At 42.0% G+C, this 23539-nt stretch overlaps 1 protein-coding gene across 3 annotated transcripts in view; it reads right to left on the minus strand.

Annotated features, from left to right (window-relative positions):
• LOC110501539 (acid-sensing ion channel 4-A) overlaps positions 1-18742 on the minus strand; it is a 150183-nt gene extending 131441 nt beyond the window's left edge. For all 3 annotated transcript variants that reach the window (XM_021579186.2, XM_021579184.2, XM_021579185.2), the window contains exon 1: positions 17481-18742. In XM_021579186.2, coding sequence (XP_021434861.1) covers positions 17481-18056 — 576 coding nt within the window. In that variant the 5' untranslated portion in view covers positions 18057-18742. The remainder of the gene's footprint in view (positions 1-17480) is intronic.
• Between the last annotated feature and the right edge of the window lie 4797 nt (positions 18743-23539).

The raw sequence follows: 23539 nt of genomic DNA on the forward strand, positions 1-23539 counted from the left end.
GTATATAGTCCGGGTGGCCATTTGATTAATTGTTCAGCAGTATTATGGCTTGGGGGTAGAAGCTGTTAAGGAGCCTTTTGGTCCTAGACTTGACTCTTGGCTTGCGATGTGGTGGCAGAAAGAACAGTCTATCCTTCGCATTGGACTCGTTAAATAAAAAATCTTTGTCCAGTTCGAGGTGAGTAATCGCTGTTCTGATGTCCAGAAGTTATTTTCGGTCATTATGTACAAAAAAAGTTTAAAAAAAAAGGTTACAAACAATGCAAAAAAAATCTAACAAAATAGCGCAGTTGGTTAGGAACCCATAAAATGGCAGCCATCCCCTCCGGCACTATTCTAGAAAGCCACTAGGTGCTCTCCCTGCTGGATCAATGTCAGCACAGATTTCAGAGTTCTCTCCTAATGCGCACCAAGTTATCTGTGATTCAACTTTAATAGGTTATTGAGTGGAGCGGGCATTTAGGGAGCAGGGCCGTGTTTCAAATTATTGACAAAGGAACATGCAGCTTTCTCATTAGCCTACATTAGGATAAACATAATTAATCTTGACAACACTATCAGGAAAGGATGGCACAGTTACACTGAGTGTACAAAACAGAAACACCTTCCTAATATTGAGTTGCACCCCCTTTTGACTTTAGAATAGCCTCAACTCGTCGGGCATGGACTCAACAAGGTGTCAAAAGCGTTCCACAGGGATGCTGGCCCATGTTGACTCGAATGCTGGCTGGTAGTGGCCCTCTACTCCAAATAGCTCGTTCCATCTCATCCCACAGATGCTCAATTAGTTTGATATCTGGTGACTGGGCAGGCCACTGCAGTAAGCTGAATTCACTGTCATTTTCGTGGAACCATTCCTGGACAATTCTAGTCTTGTGGCATGAGGCGTTATCCTGCGGGAAAAAAATCTATTCTCAGATGGATACACTGCTGCCGTGAAGGGATACACCTGATTGGCAATGATGTTCAGATATCCTGTGGCATTCAAACATTGCTCTACTTTTATCAAGGGGCCCAATGTGTGCAATGAAAACACAGCCCACAACATCACACCACCACTGCCAGCCGGCAATGTTGACATGCGGCATGATGGATGCATGTGCTCATGTGGTTTTCTCCATACCCTAGTCCTCCCATCAGTATGAAACAGTAGGAACTGGGATTCATCAGACCAGGCAATGTTTTTCCAATTCTCTTGTGTCCAGTGTTTTTGTTCCTTAGCCCAATGCAACCGCAGTTTCTTGTTTTTTGCTGAAAGAAGTGGAACTCTAAGGTCGTCAGCTGCCATACCCCATTCATGTCAAGGTACGACGAGTTGTGCATTATTTTATGGGTCTTTGGGCAACAATGTTGTACTGGAATGTCAGTAGACTAACTGTAGCCTGTCTGTTGCTCTGCACAATTCGTGTCAGCCTCCTTTGTACTCTTTCATCAATGACCCATTTTCGACCACTGTCCTGCCGTTGGCTGGATGTCATTTGGGTGGTGGACCATTCTTGATACACACAGGAAACTGATGAGTGTGAAAAACACAGCAGTGTTGCAGTTCTTGACACACTCAAACTGGTGCGCCTGGTACCTACTACCACAGCCCGTTCAAAAGCACTTAAATATTTTGTCTTGCCATTCACCCTCTGAATGGCACACATACACAATCCATGACTCAATTGTCTTAAGGCTGTCCCAAATGGCACAATATTCCCTTTTGACCAGGGCCCATGGCTTTTGGTCCAATGTAGTGCACTGTATATAGGGAATATTGTGCCATTTGGGACAGCTCCCAGAGCAAAGCTGTAGGTCAGGAAGAAGACACAAGACATGAAGAGTAGATCAGACCACAGCCAAGAGAGAGACAGTCCGGCCCTGTCTGGACCACCGAGGAACTAACTGTCCAGTCATGGTCAGAATGAATTTGGAATGTAGAATGTTGAGGGGTCCAGTCATGTAATCTCCTGCACCACCCAAATTCTTCAGTTTCCCAATGTTTACTTTAAATTGTGCAAATGTGTGTATATCCACAAAATGAATTTATTAATTTGTAATATGGCATAACTGAAGGAGTAAAAAACATGAATAAATAGACAGTGTGGCCATATCATATTGGAATCTAACAGGAAGTAATTTGGTGATTTTAAGTGCAGTTGATTACACTAATGTATTCCCTGTACCTTAGACGCAAGGATCTGTAAACATGAAAGATGGCACCGACAGAGAGGGCTGCCTCGCTTCTAGTCCTTAGGATACTTTGCAGTATTTCATTTTTTAATGTATTATTTCTTACATTGTTAGCCCAGCAAATCTTATGTGTTTTTACATACAGCCGGGAAAAACTATTGGATATCATAGCGACGTCAATTTACCATCACTACGACCGGGAATACGACTTTCCGGAAGCGGATCCTTGTCTGAACCACCCAGGACATTTGAACTGATTCCAGAGGCTGACCCAAAACAACGCCGCCGGAGAAGAGGTAGACGTAGCGGTCTTCTGTTCAGACTTCGGAGGTGCGCACACCACCCACAGCTTCCGAGTATATTACTCGCTAATTACTCTCTAGATAACAAGGTAGACAAAATTAGGGCAAGGTTTGCTTTCCAGGGAGACATCAGGGATTGTAACATACTCTGTTTCACAGAAACATGGCTCTCGCAGGATATGCTGTCGGAGTCGGATTCTTTGTGCGTCGCGCCGACAGGAATAAACATCTCTCTGGGAAGAAGAAGGGCAAGGGTGTATGTTTCATGATTAACGACTCATGGTGTAATTGTAACAACATACAGGAACTCAAGTCCTTTTGTTCACCTGACCTAGAATTCCTCACAATCAAATGCTGACCGTATTATCTCCCAGGGGAAATCTCATAGGTTATTGTCACAGCCGTGTATATCCCCCCTCAATCCGACACCACGACGGCCCTCAAGAAACTTCACTGGACTTTATGCAAACTGGAAACCATATATCCTGAGGTAGCATTTATTGTAGCTGGGGATTTTAACAAAGCCAATTTGAGAACAAGGCTACCTAAAGTCTATCAGCATATTGATTGTAGCTTGAAAAACACTGGATCACTGCTACTCTAACTTCTGCAATGCATACAAAGCCCTCCCCTGCCTTCCTTTCGGCAAATCTGACCTCAACTCTCTTTTTCTCCTCCCTTCCTACAGGCAGAAACTCAAACAGGATGTACCTGTGCTAAGGACTATTCAACGCTGGTCTGACCAATCGGAATCTGTGCTTCAAGATTGTTTTGATCATGCAGACTGGGACATGTTCCGGGTAGCCTCAGATAATAATATTGACGTATATGCTGATTCGGTGATTGAGTTTATAAGGAAGTGTATAGGAAGGGTTGTACCTACTGTAACTATTAAAACCTACCCTAACCATAAACTGTGGATAGAAGGCGGCATTCACGCAAAACTGAAATGGCGAACCACCGCATTTAACCATGGAAGGGTGACTGGGAATATGGCCGAATACAAACAGTGTAGTTATTCCCTCCGCAAGGCAATCAAACAAGCAAATTGTCAGTATAGAGACAAAGTGGAGATTCAATTCAACGGCTCAGACATGTGGCAGGGTCTACAGACAATCACGGACTACAAAAGAAAAACCAGCCACATCACGAACACTGATATCTTGCTTCCAGACAAACTAATCACCTTCTTTGCCCACTTTGAGGATAATACAGTGCCACTGATGTGGCCTGCTACCAAGGACTGTGGGATCTCCTTCTACGTGGCCGACGTGAGTAAGACATTTAATTCTGTTACCCTCGCAGGGCTGCCGGCTCAGACGACATTGCTAGCCGCGTCCTCAGAACTTGCGCAGACCAGCTGGCTGGTGTGTTTACAGACGTATTCAATCCCTCATTATCTCAGTCTGCTGTCCACACATGCTTCAAGTTGGCCACCATTGTTCCTGACCAAAGAAGGCAAAGGTAATTGAACTAAATTACTATCATCTCATAGCACTCACATCTGTCACCATGATGTGCTTTGAGAGACTATTCAAGAACCATATCACCTCCACCTTACCTGACTGATGTCTTGAGATGTTGCTTCAATATATCTACATAATTTCCCCTACTCATGAAGCCATCTATTTACTGAAGTGCACCAGTCCCTCATGCAGCAAAGCACCCCCACAACATGGTGCTGCCACACCGTGCTTCACAGTTGGGATGGTGTTCTTCAGCTTGCAAGGCTCCCCTTTTGCCTTCAAACATAACGATGGACATTATTGCCAAACAGTTCTATTTTTGTTCCATCAGACCAGAAGATATTTCTCCAAAAAGTACGATCTTTGTTCCCATGTGCAATTGAAAACAGTAGTCTGGCTTTTTTATGCATGTTTTGGAGCAGTGGCTTCTTCCTTGCTGAGCGGCCTTTCAGATTATGTCGATATAGGACTCGTTTTACTGTGGATTTAGATACTTTTGTACCTGTTTCCTCCAGCATCTTCACAAGGTCCTTTGCTGTTTTTCTGGGATTGATTTAAACTTTTCGCACCAAAGTACGTTCATCTCTAGGAGACAGAACGCGTCTCCTTCCTGAGCGGTATGATGGCTGCGTGGTGCCATGGTGTTTATACTTGTGTACTATTGCTCGTACTGATGAAAATGGTAACTTCAGGCGTTTGGAAATTGCTCCCAAGGATGAACCAGACATGTGGAGGTCCACAATTTTTTTCTGAGATCTTGGCTGATTTCTTTTGATTTGCCCATGATGTCAAGCACTGAGTTTGGTAGTTTGGTATTCAAGGTAGGCCTTGAAATATATCCACAGGTACACCTCCAACTGACTCAAATTATGTCAATTAGCCTATCACAAGCTTCTAAAATCATGACATAATTTTCTGGAATTTTCCAAGCTGTTTAAAGGCACAGTCAACTTCGTATATGCAAACTTCTGACCCACTGGAATTGTGATACTGTGAATTATAAGTGAAATAATCTGTCTGTAAACAATTGTTGGAAAATTACTTGTGTAATGCACAAAGGAGATGTCCTAACCGACGTGCCAAAACTATAGTTAACAAGACATTTGTGGAGTGATTGAAAAACGAGTTTTAATGACTCCAACCTAAGTGTATGCAGACTTCCGACTTCAACTGTATTTAAGAATGCTGTCATTGACTATAGCTCAGCATTCAACTCCATTGTACCCTCCACGCTCATCACTAAGCTTGAGGCACTGGATCTCAATTGTGCAATTGTGTGCAATTGTGTCCCGGACTTCCTGACAGGCCGCCCCCAGGCGGTGAAGGTAGGAAACAACATCTCCACTTTGCTGATCCTCAACACTGGGGCCCCACAAGGGTGTGTGCTCAGCCCCCTCCTGTTCTCCCTGTTCACCCATGACTGTGTGGCCATGAACCCCTCCAACTCAATCGTCAAGTTTGCAGATGACACAACAGTAGTAGGTTTGATTACCATCAACGATGAGACAGCCTCCCGGGAGGAGGTGAGGGCACTCAGTGTGCCCTCACAACCTCTCGGTCAACGTCAACAAAACAAAGGAGGTGATCAACCTCTCAGTCAACGTCAACAAATCAAAGGAGACCATTGTGGACTTCAGGAAACAGCTAAGGGAACATCCCCCTTTGACATCGATGGGACAGCAATTGAGAAGGTGGAAAGTTTTAAGTTCCTCGGCGTACACATCACGGACAAACTGAAATGGTCCACCCACACAGACAGTGTGGTGAAGAAGGTGCAACAGCACCTCTTTAACCTCAGGAGGCTGAAGAAATGTGGCTTGTCACCTAAAACCCTCACATGCTTTTACAAATGCACATCCTGTCGGGCTGTATCACCGCCTGGTATGGCAAATGCACTGCCCTCAACCGCAACGCTCTCCAAAGGGATCAAAAAGATCATCAAGAACAACAACCACCCGAACCACTGCCTGTTCACTCCGCTACCATCCAGAAGGCGATGTCAGTACAGGTGCATCAAAGCTGTGACCGAGAGACTGAAAAACAGCTTCTATCTCAAGGTCATCATACTGTTAAACAGGTATCACTAACACAGAGAGGTTGCTGCCTACATACAGACTTGAAATCATTGGCCACTTTAATAATGGATCACTAGTCACTTTAGTAATGCTACTTTAATAATGTTTACATATCTTGCATTACTCATCCCATATGTATATACTGTATTTTATACCATCTATTGCATATTACCTATGCCACTCTGCCATTGTGCATCCATATGTATATATTCTTATTCCATTCCTTTACTTAGATTTGTGTGTATTATGTAGTTGTTGTGGAATTGTTAGATATTGCTGCACGGTCGGAACGAGAAGCACAAGCATTTCGCTACACTCGCAATAACATCTGCCAACCATATGTACAGTGCCTTGCGAAAGTATTCGGCCCCCTTGAACTTTGCGACCTTTTGCCACATTTCAGGCTTCAAACATAAAGATATAAAACTGTATTTTTTTGTGAAGAATCAACAACAAGTGGGACACAATCATGAAGTGGAACGACATTTATTGGATATTTCAAACTTTTTTAACAAATCAAAAACTGAAAAATTGGGCGTGCAAAATTATTCAGCCCCTTTACTTTCAGTGCAGCAAACTCTCTCCAGAAGTTCAGTGAGGATCTCTGAATGATCCAATGTTGACCTAAATGACTAATGATGATAAATACAATCCACCTGTGTGTAATCAAGTCTCCGTATAAATGCACCTGCATAAATGCACCTGCACTGTGATAGTCTCAGAGGTCCGTTAAAAGCGCAGAGAGCATCGTGAAGAACAAGGAACACACCAGGCAGGTCCGAGATACTGTTGTGAAGAAGTTTAAAGCCGGATTTGGATACAAAAAGATTTCCCAAGCTTTAAACATCCCAAGGAGCACTGTGCAAGCGATAATATTGAAATGGAAGGAGTATCAGACCACTGCAAATCTACCAAGACCTGGCCGTCCTTCTAAACTTTCAGCTCATACAAGGAGAAGACTGATCAGAGAGGCAGCCAAGAGGCCCATGATCACTCTGGATGAACTGCAGAGATCTACAGCTGAGGTGGGAGACTCTGTCCATAGGACAACAATCAGTCGTATATTGCACAAATCTGGCCTTTATGGAAGAGTGGCAAGAAGAAAGCCATTTCTTAAAGATATCCATAAAAAGTGTTGTTTAAAGTTTGCCACAAGCCACCTGGGAGACACACCAAACATGTGGAAGAAGGTGCTCTGGTCAGATGAAACCAAAATTGAACTTTTTGGCAACAATGCAAAACGTTATGTTTGGAGTAAAAACAACACAGCTGAACACACCATCCCCACTGTCAAACATGGTGGTGGCAGCATCATGGTTTGGGCCTGCTTTTCTTCAGCAGGGACAGGGAAGATGGTTAAAATTGATGGGAAGATGGATGGAGCCAAATACAGGACCATTCTGGAAGAAAACCTGATGGAGTCTGCAAAAGACCTGAGACTGGGACGGAGATTTGTCTTCCAACAAGACAATGATCCAAAACATAAAGCAAAATCTACAATGGAATGGTTCAAAAATAAACATATCCAGGTGTTAGAATGGCCAAGTCAAAGTCCAGACCTGAATCCAATCGAGAATCTGTGGAAAGAACTGAAAACTGCTGTTCACAAATGCTCTCCATCCAACCTCACTGAGCTCGAGCTGTTTTGCAAGGAGGAATGGGAAAAAATTTCAGTCTCTCGATGTGCAAAACTGATAGAGACATACCCCAAGCGACTTACAGCTGTAATCGCAGCAAAAGGTGGCGCTACAAAGTATTAACTTAAGGGGGCTGAATAATTTTGCACGCCCAATTTTTCCGTTTTTGATTTGTTAAAAAAGTTTGAAATATCCAATAAATGTCGTTCCACATCATGATTGTGTCCCACTTGTTGTTGATTCTTCACAAAAAAATACAGTTTTATATCTTTATGTTTGAAGCCTGAAATGTGGCAAAAGGTCGCAAAGTTCAAGGGGGCTGAATACTTTCGCAAGGCACAGTATGTGACCAATACAATTTGGTTTGATTTGATTCGAGACACGCCATAAGTGAAATGTACTAGCAGAATGACACAATGAGAGGTGGCAAATCAAGCACTGGGAGACAAAATCAGATGACATTTCTCTGCACCTGAAGGTTGAGTGGTTTGTCAACATCATGTCTCCACACAACCTGCTGGTCTGGCACACAGGGACATTTTCTGTCTGGAAAGATTAGGCCATGTACAGAAATATATCAATGATCATGAATATTTTTGCATAACTTGTGATTTATTCAAGGTACTGTACAACCTTGTTCAAGTAACTAGTCTACCTTTAGAAATGATTTATTTACTTTATTTGAATAAATGAATTCCTTCATTAACTAAAGTACTGTCAAAGGTTATTTTCATTATTATTTCCACTTTTTCCCTCACTCAACATAACAGATGTCCATTTACACCAGTGCAACGTTTGCATCTGGTATTCTAAGTCAGGGGGGGGACAGAGATAAATCATCCCACTATGGTGCATGCCCTTCTAAAACTCAAAAGTGCAAACTTTGTACTAGTTTAAATGCTTAGTAAATCAGGCCTAATGTTTTCTATATATAGCAATATTGGGAACCATACCACAGGCTTTAACAAACCTCTCTCACAGGAAAAAGGGATTCTAGTAGTGGTCCTCTTCATGACACTTGTGTTCTGAATGATCAAGACAGAATTTCACACCTGACAGTAATGTCACCGTATCCATATAGGTCCTACCTGGATTGCGTATTTTTTTTTAGCGATAGTGGCAAATATGCAAAAAGGTATTAAATGAATCTGTAAAATGAGCACAGAAAATGAAATACATTGTTTGAAATTCCACTCGATAATTTATGCAAAAGTGGGGCCAGGACACTCTCAAAAGATCAGCAAGGGGCAGAGCCAAGTGTGTGACATTAGACATAATTCAGAACATGGGCCAATTGTCCAGCCAAGCAGATATACAGTACCAGGCACAGACAGTGCATCATGCAGATGCAGATAGCACTAGGGGTAGATATGCACCGTGACATTTGTGCTCCTTGTCATTTCCTGCCGCTGAATGGTAGCCCAAGTAATCACCGCTATTTCCATGCAAATCGCAGCCACAATGGTTTCTACATTTTAAGTATCTTTAGAATTTAAACATTCATCTTTCAAAGTGTATACGCAATACTGGTTAAGGAAACAACATGCAAGCATGTATTATCTTGTGTGGTCTAAAAGCAGTCTTGATACATTTTCACTAATGTATTCGGTGATTCGAAAACCCAAGCAAAAACAGCTCTCCAGGCTGTCTCCACTGAAGAAAGAAAAGAGTACTTACTGTACAGTGCATCTTTGGTCAGTAGCTTTCATCATCATCACCTAGGTTGTGTCCCAAATGATATTCCCTATATAGCGCATTACTTAGTGCACTATTTCCTATATATACTGAACAAAAATATAAAACACAACATGTTGGTCCCATGTTTCGTGAGCTGAAATAAAAGATCCGAGAAATGTTCCAAATGCACAAAATCATTATTTATCTCAGATTTTGTTCACAAATTTGTTACATCCCTGTTAGTGAGCATTTCTCCTTTGTCAAGATAATCCATCCACCTGACAGTGGCATATCAAAAGCTGATTTAACAGCATGATCATTACACAGGGGCACCTTGTGCTGGGGACAATAAAAGGCCAATCGAAAATGTGCAGTTTTGTAACCCAACACAAAGCCACAGATTTAGGGAGCGTGCATTTAGGGGGGGGGGGGGGGGGGGGGGTGATTCTGATTGGCTGGGCCTGGCTCTCCAGTGGGTGGGCTTGGCTCCCAAGTGGGTGGACCTATGCCCTCCCAGGCTCACCCATGGCTGTGCCCCTGACCAGTCATGTGAAATTCATAGTTTAGGGCATAATGAATTTATTTCAATTGACTGATTTCCTTATATGAACTGTAACTGAGTAAAATAATTTAAATTGTTTTACGTTGCATTTATATTTATGTTCAGTACCGTTCATTACTGCTCACACATCGGGAATAGGGTGCCATTTGGGATGCAACCCTACTGTATTCAGATGGAGAGTGCAAAACTGTTTTTCAAAACATACAGTAGGGTCCGAAATGATTGACACCCTTGATTAAGATGAGCAATAATGACAGTATAAAATAAATAATTCAAATACTGAGCTATATTGTACGCTACAAACAATGGGGAGATTATATTATTTAATACTAATACAATTGCTCAGAGAAAGATTTTACCTAACAAGTAATACTTTTTTTTCTCAGAAATATATTATTTAACATGTACTGTAATACTTTTTTCTCAAAAAGGTAGGGGTCAAAATAAGACACCCATAAAGATTCCTATAAATAAATAGTTAAAAGTTTAGTATTTGGTCCCATATTCCTAACATCAAGCTTGTGCCTCTACAAACTTGCATGCATTTGCAGTTCATTTTGGTTAGATTTCAAATTGTTTTGTGCCCAATAGAAATGAATGGTAAATAATGTACTGTGTCATTTTGGAGTCACTTGGAGTTATTGCAAATAAGAATAGAATATTTCAAAACACGTCTACATTAATGTGGATGCTATCATGATTGCGGATAATCCTAAATGAATTGTGAATAATGATGAGTGAGAAAGGGTCGAAAATGATGATGATGAGCGAGGGTCAAAAATCATACCCCCAAGACATGCTAATATCCCCTGTTATTGGTAATGGTGAGAAGTTAGCATGACTTGGGGGTATAACCTTTTACACTCTATCTTTCTCACGCATCATTATTCACGATTCTTTATCCGTAATCATGGTACACATTAATGTGTTTTAGAATTCTATTCGTATAAAAGTACAAAATATATAAAATATTAGTATAAAATAACAGAATTTCCCTGTTCTTTTTAGCGTACAATATACAGTGGGGCAAAAAAGTATTTAGTCAGCCACCAATTGTGAAGATCTCCCACTTAAAAAGATGAGAGAGGCCTGTAATTTTCATCATAGGTACACTAAATTAATTAAAAATTCTACAATGTGATTTTCTGGATTTTTTTTCTCATTTTGTCTGTCATAGTTGAAGTGTACCTATGATGAAAATTACAGGCCTCTCTCATCTTTTTAAGTGGGAGAACTTGCACAATTGGTGGCTGACTAAATACTTTTTTGCCCCACTGTAGCTCTGTATTTGATTTATTTATTTTATACACTCATTACTGCTCATCTTTATCAAGGATGTAAATAATTTCGGACCCCACTGAATAGAGAATAACAAATATATTTTCAGCCCAATATTGTGTGAGGTGTGGAAATGGCTACTCATGGTTCATTACTTAATAGTAATAGACCATTGGAGCACACTTTACATGTAAATTAGGAAAAGTCAGCCCTATTGACTGAGTTCGACCAACAACTCTGTTTCTACTAATAGAAATGTTGCTCTAGACTAAAATCAAACTCGAACCTGGCTCTGGCAGCATCAACAAATGCAGCAGAGACCTGGACCAAAACACAGCAACCAGATAATTAGTCACACTAGGCTTAAGGCCTGAGAAGCAATCTGACTGAAGGATATATCGATCCATGGAAGGGGGAGGGCCAGTTGGGGGTTATTATCAATCTTGTTGAACCAAGTCCTTCAGCCTGTGATGAAACGTGTGTGTACACACAAGCACGCACGCACACGCATTAACACAACCAACAGCTTGGTGTGCTACTTCTCAAAAGGAGACAAATGTATGAGTCGATGACACCCAGGGGTTAGAAGGGGGTTAACTTCACCGGAGCATTAGAAACCTTTATCGTAGAGTTAGAAGCCAACCCTAAGCTCTAGCTTCTCCTCATATACAGCCTAGTGTTCCAAAGCTTGCAGAGGTAATATGTTTTAAATCTTCTCAGAAATGATTAAAAAAAGACAAATCCTTTAAGAAAATAAACTGTTTGGTTTTGTATTATACAGTAGCTGGCCACAGGATGGATTCATCTAATTAGATGTTGATGATGCATATTGAGTAAAGCAGCCGACCAATATGACTAATTCATTTCCAGCGTGGAGGAGGACAGTGTTGGTTGGACAGGGCCCGGAATAGGTTACACCTACAGTACTGTTTGCGTATCCCCCATCAGAGAGCAGCTTGATAAACTGAAGTATTTCTTTGTAAGGATCCAACCCTTTTTTTCAATTTTCGCCTAAAATGACATACCCAAATCTAACTGCCTGTAGCTCAGGACCTGAAGCAAGGACATGCATATTCTTGATACCATTTGAAAAGAAACACTTTAAAGTTTATGGAAATGTGAAATGAATGACGGAGAATATAACACATTAGATCTGGTAAAAGATACCATCATCGTTGATAGAGGTTAAATACATAAATTATCCCGTAGAGGTTAAATATATATATTTTTTTTTACTTTTACCTGTTTTTCTCCCAAATTTCATGGTATCTAATTGGTAGTTACAGTCTTGTCTCATCGCTGCAACTCCCATACGGACTCTGGAGAGGTGAAGGTTGAGAGCCATGCGTCCTCCGAAACATGACCCAACCAAGCCACACTGCTTCTTGACACAATGCCCGCTTAACCCGGAAGCCAGCAACACCAATGTGTCAGAGGATACACCGTACACCTGGCAGCCGTGTCAGCGTGCAGGCGTCCGGCCCGCCACAGGAGTTGCTAGAACGCGATGGGACTATGCCATCCCTGCCGGCCAAACCCTCCCGCAACCCGAACGACACTGGGCCAATTGTGTGCCGCCCCACGGGTCTCCCGGTCGCGGCCGGCTGCGACAGAGCTTGAACTCGAACCAAGATCTCTAGTAGTACAGCTAGCAACTGCAAATGTGTGGTCTCCCCCTAGCTGCTCATATCCTAACTAAAGAGGGCTCTAAATTCAGATTGAGTCTGTACATTAGATGTGGAGTAGCATGGTAAGCTGCAGAGAGAGAGGCCCATAGCAGTGGAACTGGACGGCTAATTGACAGGTTGTTTCAGATGAAGCTCCAGAAAGGAGGTCACTTTCACGGTCCCACTTTCACGGGGGGGGGGGTCAGATGCTAAACCCACTGGGGGACCTGATGTCATGCTCATGTGCAGCACTCACTCCAAGACAAGGGTGACATGCCACCCCGGGAGAGGGTGGGTGCCAGCCCACTTGTTGACGGTGTCAACAAAGAGCACCGGTTCTTGGCAAATCATTTCACAGGATGACACAAAGAAATCAGATATAAAGAGTGCCTACTTATGTTGTTGACTTGGGAGTTTTTGCGTATAGGAAATTCACTAGAGCTTAGCAATAACAAGCTGTAGGTTAATACAACCTGGCTCAAAGCCGTATGCTGTATGGACAAAGCCCCAGATATCTAGTCAGGCAGTTGTCTGCCTTGGTAAGGATCAACAACAGCATCACCATACATGCTTGCCTAACCATTCTGCATACTATTGATTTCATTATCCTTGTTCCAACACTTCTGATTTGATTGAAATAGATGAGGTAGAGGAGATCAAGAACAGTTAACCATTCAGGATCATGTTGTTAAATATTCAATTATCTATTAAAACACACCAGCCTCTCAACAAGGACTTACACACCAGCCTCTCAACAATGACTTAACACGCAGAAATGACAAATTGCAAAGGGGCCAAATTGCAGAGACCTTTAATTGTGACTGCGTTAACCCATGTTACATAGATTGCTGCACGTCATACCAACACCACTTAGTTAACCATATGAATATATGTAGAAGGGATCTGTCCTTATTGCAAGCTAAATCTGATAATGCAGCTGCAACCAGAGCTGACTGAGAGAGCAAACAAATCCAAAATATCCTCTTTAAAATGCCAAAGGGCTCTCTGCACATGCTGGGGAGACAGATTTACATGATAGCACAACACAATGAAATAACAATTATCCTGGAGGTTAAAAAAAACTGGGAATATAGCATTTATTCATGGCATGTTGGGTCAGCTCTATCTGGTGCTAAAATAATCAGAGTCAATATGATTTTTAATTACACCAAATGGTATGAAATGCTAGTCAAACAATGCTGACAATCTGCAAAGTTATTAGCCTAATGAAGGGAAACAAATCCTTCTGATGTGTAATTATGTACGACCGCGTTCTAAAATAGATCAGCTATTTGTTTTCCTATTTGTTGACCAGTCAACACATTCTTAAATTCCATGTGAACATCAAGACCTACTAGGAAAATAGATTGTTGAATTGAATAGGGACTGGGAACAGCTAATGTTGCATTACATCTGTAAAACGTAAAATATGACAACGCTATTAGCTGCATTTTTCTTAGCAATTTCTTTTCAAAGCAAAATAACAGCACAACATACACCAATCAATCTCCTGAAAAACGACAACAGCTCTTTGTTAGTCCACATCTATCCAAGGAGTTTCTGACGATAGGCTTCCAACAGGTCTTTGATAGTCCATGTCTATCCAAGGTGTTTCTGATGATAGGCTTCCAACAGGTCTTTGATAGTCCATGTCTATCCAAGGTGTTTCTGACGATAGGCTTCCAACAGGTCTTTGTTAGTCCACATCTATCCAAGGTGTTTCTGATGATAGGCTTCCAACAGGTCTTTGATAGTCCATGTCTATCCAAGGTGTTTCTGACGATAGGCTTCCAACAGGTCTTTGATAGTCCATGTCTATCCAAGGTGTTTCTGACGATAGGCTTCCAACAGGTATTTGATAGTCCATGTCTATCCAAGGTGTTTCTGACGATAGGCTTCCAACAGGTCTTTGATAGTCCATGTCTATCCAAGGTGTTTCTGACGATAGGCTTCCAACAGGTATTTGATAGTCCACATCGATCCAAGGTGTTTCTGACGATAGGCTTCCAACAGGTATTTGATAGTCCACGTCTATCCAGGCTGTTTCTGACGATAGGATTCCAACAGAGCTACCTTGTTTGGATGACAAATCTTATTTTTCTTTGAAAATCATTTCAATCTTAGGGACTAGAATGTACAATAAATTGCTATGTACCGCTATCTCGGTGTGGTCTTGAATGCCTCAAGCGCAAATGCATGGTTTTGAATTCCTTTTTCCCTACCAATTATTGCATTTCAAAGCACATGATTCAGACTCACAGTGTGTCACACCGTGTCATTTTTCAATTCAATTATGTGTCTAACGTGAGAACACTGAAGTGTTCTGTGAGAGACCAGTTGAAAAATATCAAAATTAAATATCAGTTGCAAGGTAATAAAGACACAATGTTTCTTTAGGGACAAATAATGAAATGACAAATGCCTTGGAATGAGACTATTCATGAGACAATTTTCCCCAGAGCAGCATCTCAGTCATTACATAAACAAAACATCTGGAAACCTCTGAATGATCCATTGAAACTCACAGCCCTGTGCGTAAGGCCTTCCCGATATATGCAAATCACTGAGGAAAAATAATAAAAAGTAAACAGAGAGAGAGAGAGGGAGAGAGAGGGAGAGTGTGTGTGTTTAATTGCATCTTGCCTGTAATAACAATGCTTCTAGTGAGTTAGTTTAATATTCAGTCTTAGCTGCATACTTCTGTTGCTCCACGTTCCTCAGAGGCACCCACACATGAAAAGAGGAGTAAATGCAGTGTGAGAGAGACTGTGGATGGTTTTAACATCCGTTAGCTACCTAGCGCACATCCATCCCATCCTTTCCCTGCCTGCCCTTATCCAGAGCTCCCAAACCAGGAAGGCTGGCACCTTACACAGACGCTCCCTCCCAGTTGTGCTGTCCTTGGGGGTGGAGTAAATGACTTGTCATGCGTGGAGGCAGTAGGAAGCCTGTAACAAATCTAACTGACAGCCCCCGAAATGCAGATCCCATAGCTGACAGAGAGAAAACATCAACTTAAGGAACTTTCTACGGGATCTTAATCTGTGCTGAAGTCACTCCCCCTCCTGGGGAACTAGCGAGGTTTCAACAGCTGACACAGGACAGCCCCGTTCCTGGATGTCACAATCTTCCCCTAATTGATGTACTTACAGAGAAGGGACTGTCAAAGTGTCATAGGACATTCTCATCAACTGGTGCAGCAATAGCTTGAACCCAAGCACTTTGCAAACTTCTGGAATTGCATCTCCAAAGCTGCCAGTATTTTGCCATCTTTACCCTTCATTTTATTATTATTTTAGCATGATGAGAAAAAAAAGAGAAATCTACGTTGATCTTACTATATGTCAGGGGCAATAACATGTCACTATGTGAGTGATTCTTTTGAAGATCAGAAGCACTACATATGAAACAAGCTGCCAATACATTGCAACAGTCACAGAAATAAGGAAGGATACGTCAGTATTTCCTTGGTCTGTAACATGGCAGATCAAAGGGTATTACTGTTTAATCACCATGAAAAGAGAGAATCCCTGGGTCTCAGGAAAGTGAGCGTATCAATGTTCAACACAGCCTATTAGGACTTGACACCAGCACTTTATCATCACTAAAGCCATTGCATATTCCTGTTCCTCCTGGATAGAGGGAAAACTTCCATCTGCTATCAGGGCTGTGGCTTTAATAAATAGTGCACAACACACACACACACACACACACACACACAGAGAGACAGACAGACAGACAGACAGACAGACAGACAGACAGACAGACAGACAGACAGACAGACAGACAGACAGACAGACAGACAGACAGACAGACAGACAGAGGACCTTACCTTCCTGTCCGGATGTGAGAGAAGCTTATGGAATTTCTTTTTTATTCCTTTTAGTCAATCTGGCTAATGCAAAAATCATGTATGTCTGTCTCTAAATATTTAATCTTAACAGCAGTGAGATTGAAATACAACGTTGGCGGAACATTACTCCTCCCCTCCTGAAAGGTTCAAGAGCTGAGAGAGCTAGGCAGCGGTTCTGCAATGCCAGAGAGAGAAAGAGAGAGGGAGTGAGGGAAAGAGAAGTTCGCTTTTAAAATATTATCTTGTTGCCATGAACTCTCTCAGATGCTGCTGGCATCAGAGGTAGCACAAAACCACAGCGTGTATTTAAAAAGTAAACAGTATTTTTTTCCCTTTAGGGGAGCCAGAGCAGTTGTTCCATGCCGTTACATTCTCAAACACTAGGAAATCATGAGAGAACTGTTGCTGCCCTGTGCATGATGAAAGCTAACTGACACAGAGCTCTGAATCCTATTTTTATAAGCTTGTCCCAGTAAAAAGCACATGGCTCTTCAAGTAACACCAGAACAGAGAATTTAAATGACACTAATTACACTTTAAAGTATTTAGCTGACTTCAACCTTTTCTTTCAGGCCTCCAGGTGTTTTGGAAAAACACGACAAGTGCTATGTCCCAAGGAATTGTGTTTTATAAAATTCAGAATACATAATAACATGTATACTTATTTTTCTAATGCCTTGTGTTTTCAGTATTTTAAATGTTTTAGTTTAGATGAACACTGAATGAAATGAAATTGTTTCTCAGAACAAAACACAAGCAAGTCTAATTTGGGAAACTTTTCAACTTACCACAGAGAAGTCCTCGGCAGAGCAGTTCTGTCCACTGAAGTTGCAGCTCTTCAGCATCTCATCCAGCTGATGTCCCGTCCGGTTGAAGATGTCCTGCATGTCGGGCGCAGGATAGTCCAAATCAGTGGGCTTGTGGCCATCTCGGTTTTTTGGAGGTAGACCTGTGAGGTTAGCCAGGTGGTAGATGTCGGCATCGGTGAGAGCAGAGAAACGAAAGCGGTTGATGTTGCAGATGGTCACAGCAGGAAAGACCATCTCAGGGCTTGCTTCCTCATTCAAAGCCGTGACGTGAGGGTGCTCCAGGTAAGAGATGGCACACTTTGCTGCCTGGTACAAAAAGAGTGCCAGAGAAGCCAAAAGGGCAAGTGCCCAGAGGGTCTGCCGAATGCCCAGGCGCCCCGAGACAAAGATGTGGTTAATCCCATGGAGAGAGCTGGAGTTGGCGAAGCCAACCAGGTCCTTAGCTGGAGGTGTGCAGCTCTCCTCAATCAGACTCTCCTTGTCCCCATCCTGTTTGCCTTTCTGCTTCTCATCCTCCTCTGCAAATTTGATTTTGCAAACAAATTCGATCGGCATGTGGGCAGCCAGGTCTGCGTTTGGGGTTGTTTTGATGACAGCTATCAGCCCTGATCCACTTGTGCCGTCTTCCCTGGCCGTTGATCTCAGAACAGATTATAACTACACAAAGAAGAAGAAAAAAGGCACGAGAGAGTTGCTGTTGCTGCTGCTTCTGCTGTTAGTGCTGCTGCTACTGACTGCCACTGCTCATAGTGACTAGTGCTGCTGTGTAGCTGCTGCTCGGGATGCTTGTCTCAGTACTTGATCAGCTGGCAGAGTCTTGCTTATCAGCAGTAATACTGCTGTCAAAAAACACCCTTTCAGACCCATAGATGAAAATGCAGCGTTTTGAGTCGAGCTAAGAGGCATGGGGCTACTTAATGATTCATGAGAAGGCAGCATTGTGATTATTTCCTCTTCACTGGCGCGAGCAGCAACTTCCCCCGTCCCTGATCGTCCCTGATCTTCCCATAGCCTGCTCCTGCTTAATCCACTTGTTTGTAACGCTGTTTTACTCCTTGACCGTAATAAGTTGGTTTCAAAGGTTGTTCTACCAAACATCCGGTGCTTGATGTGAATTTCAGTGGGTCACTGGTTTTTAATGCCAACCCCCCTCGGGTTCCCCAGAGAATGCCTAATTTGAAAAATAATGAGGAATGAGATAAGTAGAAACGAGCAGCAGGTAACTCCTAGCAATCAATCTTCTCTTTGGGAAAAAAAAAAGTGAAAGACTATCGATCCGGCTGAAGCATCTGTCAGAGATTAAGTAAGGCAGTACAACGGTCCTTTCTTATCAGGAATTAATGGCAGCGTCACAGGCTCCAGCATGAATTTGAATTAGTGGATGCCTTCTTATCTGGGACCAAGATGACGCTGGAGATGTTGAAATAAAGTATTGATCTACCCCCCCCATGCTGTTAATAGCCCTTTTCCAGATTGCCAAACTAAATTATGTAAATAGGGGGCACAAAATTGGGCTCCCTTATGCATGTTATTCCCCTTTAAATGGGATTACTCATGCTGGTCACATCACACGGCTGGAACCTTTAAAGAAAAGGCATATTTAAAAGGTGAATTGAACTGCTTTAAACACATGTGCCAAGTCCCCTCAAGTGGAGATGGTGACAGCGTAGAGAAACAGGATTATTACAGATTGAACAAGGAACTATGGGGACAAGCTTTTTAAAAGTATTTTTTGCTCACCCTCCGCTGTCTTAGTTACTCACTACATAGACTGGGGAAGTAAGTCATACTGTGAAATATCAGGGAAGTTATTTTTGGCAGTATAAACAATTAGCATGAAATCTTGTTAAATTATAGAAATAATGAATGATCACGGATTGAGATATTGATTGCAAAGACAACAATATATCCTTAGTTTGTGCAAGCCAAGGCAATTCCTATCCACAGTGAGAACTGACAAGGTGCCCCCAAGTAACTACTGAAGCCCTAACCGTGACTCCTCACTGTATATTTCTCCTTTGATCATTGTCATGGTAGTCACTCCTACAAGCGGTTTTACTTTGTCAAACAAAGGACCCTTGATCGTAATTCCTTATAGATACATTGAGATATCTAAGGAACATGGTTTAACCTTGCTTCTGGCAGCGAGGTCTGCTGGACATGAAGTCTTTGATATAGATATACCCTGAGAATGCTGGGGTTATTTACAGCAGCCACACGGAGGTCTGGGGTTGATCATCATCCTGGGGGAGGGGTACAGCCCTCAATCCAGCCTAATAAAAAAATATAGAAGACACGTTATGGCAAATGGAATAACTTCACGTATTGGAGATCATTATATTTGCCTTCAGCCAAGACATGTAAAAAAAACTATATATCGCAGGGTAAAGTGAAAATCTTATGCTCTGAGCTCCAAACAGTGCAGGTCAAAAAAAAGATCTGTAATTGAATGAACCTTTATTTAACTAGGCAAGTCGGTTAAGAACAAATTCTAATTTACAATGATGGCCTGTATGAATGAGACAATAAAAATAATAATATATGCACATTTAAAACTGTAGCAATGATAAATGTGGGGGAAGGGGAAGTGGGAGTGGGGGCAGGGTAAGTGGGAGTGGGGGTGGGGGCAGGGTAAGTGGGGGTGGGGGCAAGGGGCAGGGTAAGTGGGGGTGGGGGCAGGGTAAGTGGGGGTGAGGGCAGGGTAAGTGGGGGTGAGGGCAGGGTAAGTGGGGGTGGGGGCAGGGTAAGTGGGGGTGAGGGCAGGGTAAGTGGGGGTGAGGGCAGGGTAAGTGGGGGTGGGGGCAGGGTAAGTGGGGGTGGGGGTGGGGGCAGGGTAAGTGGGGGTGGGGGCAGGGTAAGTGGGGGTGAGGGCGGGGTAAGTGGGGGTGGGGGCAGGGTAAGTGGAGGTGGGGGCAGGGTAAGTGTCCGCTGGGGAATGTCCAATGTTTTTTATCACATTTTTGAAATATTTTGAGAGCTGTCATTTAAAATGTCAATAAGAAGGAATGGGTACATCCAGCAGTACTGTAGCTCTAGTAGTTGTAGCTATAGGTTTTAATAGGAAACAGTGAAAAGGAAAACCATGCTACTGATAACCTGTAAGAGGAACCAACTGCCACTCCCAGCAGCCTGGTAATTCCCTGCTATGTGTCGTACCTCAGCGAAGGATCTTTGTGCTTTTTTGTCAGATCCTTCTTTATGTTGAGATGCATACACTACGATCCTTTCAGCATCCATTGTTCATGCACAAATCACATATGGAATACAGAGTATTTTCTGATTGGTGTATTTGTAACACACATCACAACAATCCAAAGAAATGGCATTGTGACGATAGTAATGAATAATGTGGAAATTGCTTGGAGTAAACCTGGATTGTAAACTGTCATGGTCAAAACATATTGATACAACAGTAGCTAAGATGGGGAGAAGTCTGTCCGGACATAAAGCACTGCTCTGCATTCTTAACAACACTATCAACAAGGCAGGTCCTACAGGCACCTGGACTACTGTTCAGTCGTGTGGTCAGGTGCCACAAAGAGGGACTTGGGAAAATTGCAATTGGCTCAGAACAGGGCAGCACAATTGGCCCTTAAAAGTACACGGAGAGCTAACATTAATGACATGCATGTCAATCTCTCATGGCTCAAAGTGGAAGAGAGATTGACTTACTCATTACTTGTTTTTGTTAGAGGTGTTGACAAGCTAAAGGTATCGAACTGTCTGTTTAAAATACTAGCACACAGCTCGGATACCCATGCAAACCCCTCAAGACATGCCACCCAGAGGTCTCGTCACAGTCCCCAAGTCCAGAACAGACTATGGGAGGAGCACAGAACTACATAGAGCCATGACTACAAGGAACTCTATTCCACATCAGGTAACTGATGCAAGCAGGTAAAAATACACCTTATGGAACAGCGGGGACTGTGAAGTAACACACACATAAGCACAGACACATGCATACACACACATGATAACATACGCACTATACACACGCGTACACATGGATTTTGCATTGTAGATATGTGGTAGTGGAGTGTGGGCCTGAGGGCAAACACTTAGTGTGTTGTGAATTCTGTAATAAATGTATTGTAATGTTTTAAAATTTTTATAACTGCCTTAATTTTGCCGGACCCCAAGAAGAGTAGCTGGTGCCTTGGCAGCAGCTAATGGGGATCCATAATAAATACTAATAGCATTCAACAGACCTCCACTGAATTGTAGGGGTGAGCCCTACAGACTATGGTAAATATCATATTACAGGGTGTCCAATCAAAAACATATTTTGACCAATGGGTAAAATAATATGTTCATCGTGTAGATAGATACTCCTCTAAGAAAACCAATGAGCCAAACCTTATGTCTGTACCATAATCTGTTTTACCCTTGTAGGAAGGCCAAGATTAGTGTGACTAAATCAATAACACTTGCAATAAAAATCTGGAAAATAGCATTGCGTCAGCTAGGCTGGATTCTGTGCGAGAATTAAGGCAAACTGACAGGCTCACCATTGAACTTGTCATCTTCTTGAATCCGGAGGACATGAAACAATATAGATAGATATCGATTTTTGAGATATTGATGACATGTATTTTCATATTTTAGTATACACTTTTCATATTAACGCAAAATTCATGTTCTTTTTAGAATATTTCTCAGAAAAACACATGTATCTCTGTGAAATGTCACTGATCATTCCGCACACTATTTATTTTCAAAGTCTTCTACATTTAATTGAATTTGGGTCATGTTCATTTAGTTTTTTGCAGCCCCAGAAACCACTTTGCAGAAGACCACCACAAAAATCTTCAAAAGTCGTGTCAAGAAGCGGCACTGTCAACAGAGCTCTGCGCTCATTATTGTCGGTATTAGGTTATGAAATCCAACATTTTATGTATAATGTTAATGATACGTTACAACACTGAGCAATTCAGAACATAAAGAATGATATTTGTATTGGTCAAATGGATTTCATAATATATGGGAAGTGAAATTGTATCACCAAACCTTCCCAGAATGGATGGACCCCATACATATTACATTTAATAGCCTTTCAAATGTCACTTCACTGGCTTAAGGCTATGCAACACCTTTTGAGCACACTATACACTAATTTTAATCAAAAGTCAGAATTGACTTTACTTTTGGCAAACCTTTAGGAGCAGTAGGGGAGCTACTCAAATAACACAGTGCAATGTGCAATTGCTTCGAAAATCATATTAGAAGATATGGTGAAGATGCTTGCTATAAGACCAAATATCACATCATTACCAACAATTTGTCAATTAAAAACGATTGGGATGGAAGGCATGACCTGATACTGTATGCAACAACCAAAATCAACAGAAACTAAGTTGAACTGGAGAATTCTCTTCACGCTTCAGTTTAGTGCTATATAATAAATCCAGGATGTTGCACCTCTGTTTTGCAGTTCATTATATTTTTTTATTTATCTTGGAGGAAAATACATTTTCTTCAATCTCTGTTGAATAAACGTTTCCTGGGGGTAAACGTTTTCCACACAGGCATTTCTATTCATTCCCAAGAGTGCAACTATGAGATATGGAGTTTGAGATTCTGCCAGACCCTAGCCTCGCCTAACCCTGCTACACAAGCAAATGAACTGAGACTTTGAGGCTATGTAATTGTCGTTAGAGGTTTTCATTTTGACAGTTGTTAAAAGATGCTCCTTGAATGCAGGTGAGGTGACTGCTACCTCAGCAGTAACACAGGCGGGTATCTGCACCAAACAGACAACCCAACTGCCTGGAACAGGCCAGGGAAATGTCAGATTTGCATAACAGCTACAAAATATTGTATTTCTTGTTTCCTGGTTTCTCCTCTGAGAATGGGGGACTGTGGGAAATGGGAGGATTAACTGATTTACAATGTTTTTTTTTTAAATATACTGAACAACAATATAAACGCAACATGTAACAATTTCCAAATTGTTACAGAGTTACAGTTCATATAAGGTAATCAGTCAATTTAAATACATTCATTAGGCCCTAATCTATGTATTTCACATGACCGGG

Source organism: Oncorhynchus mykiss, chromosome 22, assembly GCF_013265735.2.
Source record: "Oncorhynchus mykiss isolate Arlee chromosome 22, USDA_OmykA_1.1, whole genome shotgun sequence".
In the NCBI taxonomy this organism is placed as follows: domain Eukaryota; kingdom Metazoa; phylum Chordata; class Actinopteri; order Salmoniformes; family Salmonidae; genus Oncorhynchus; species Oncorhynchus mykiss.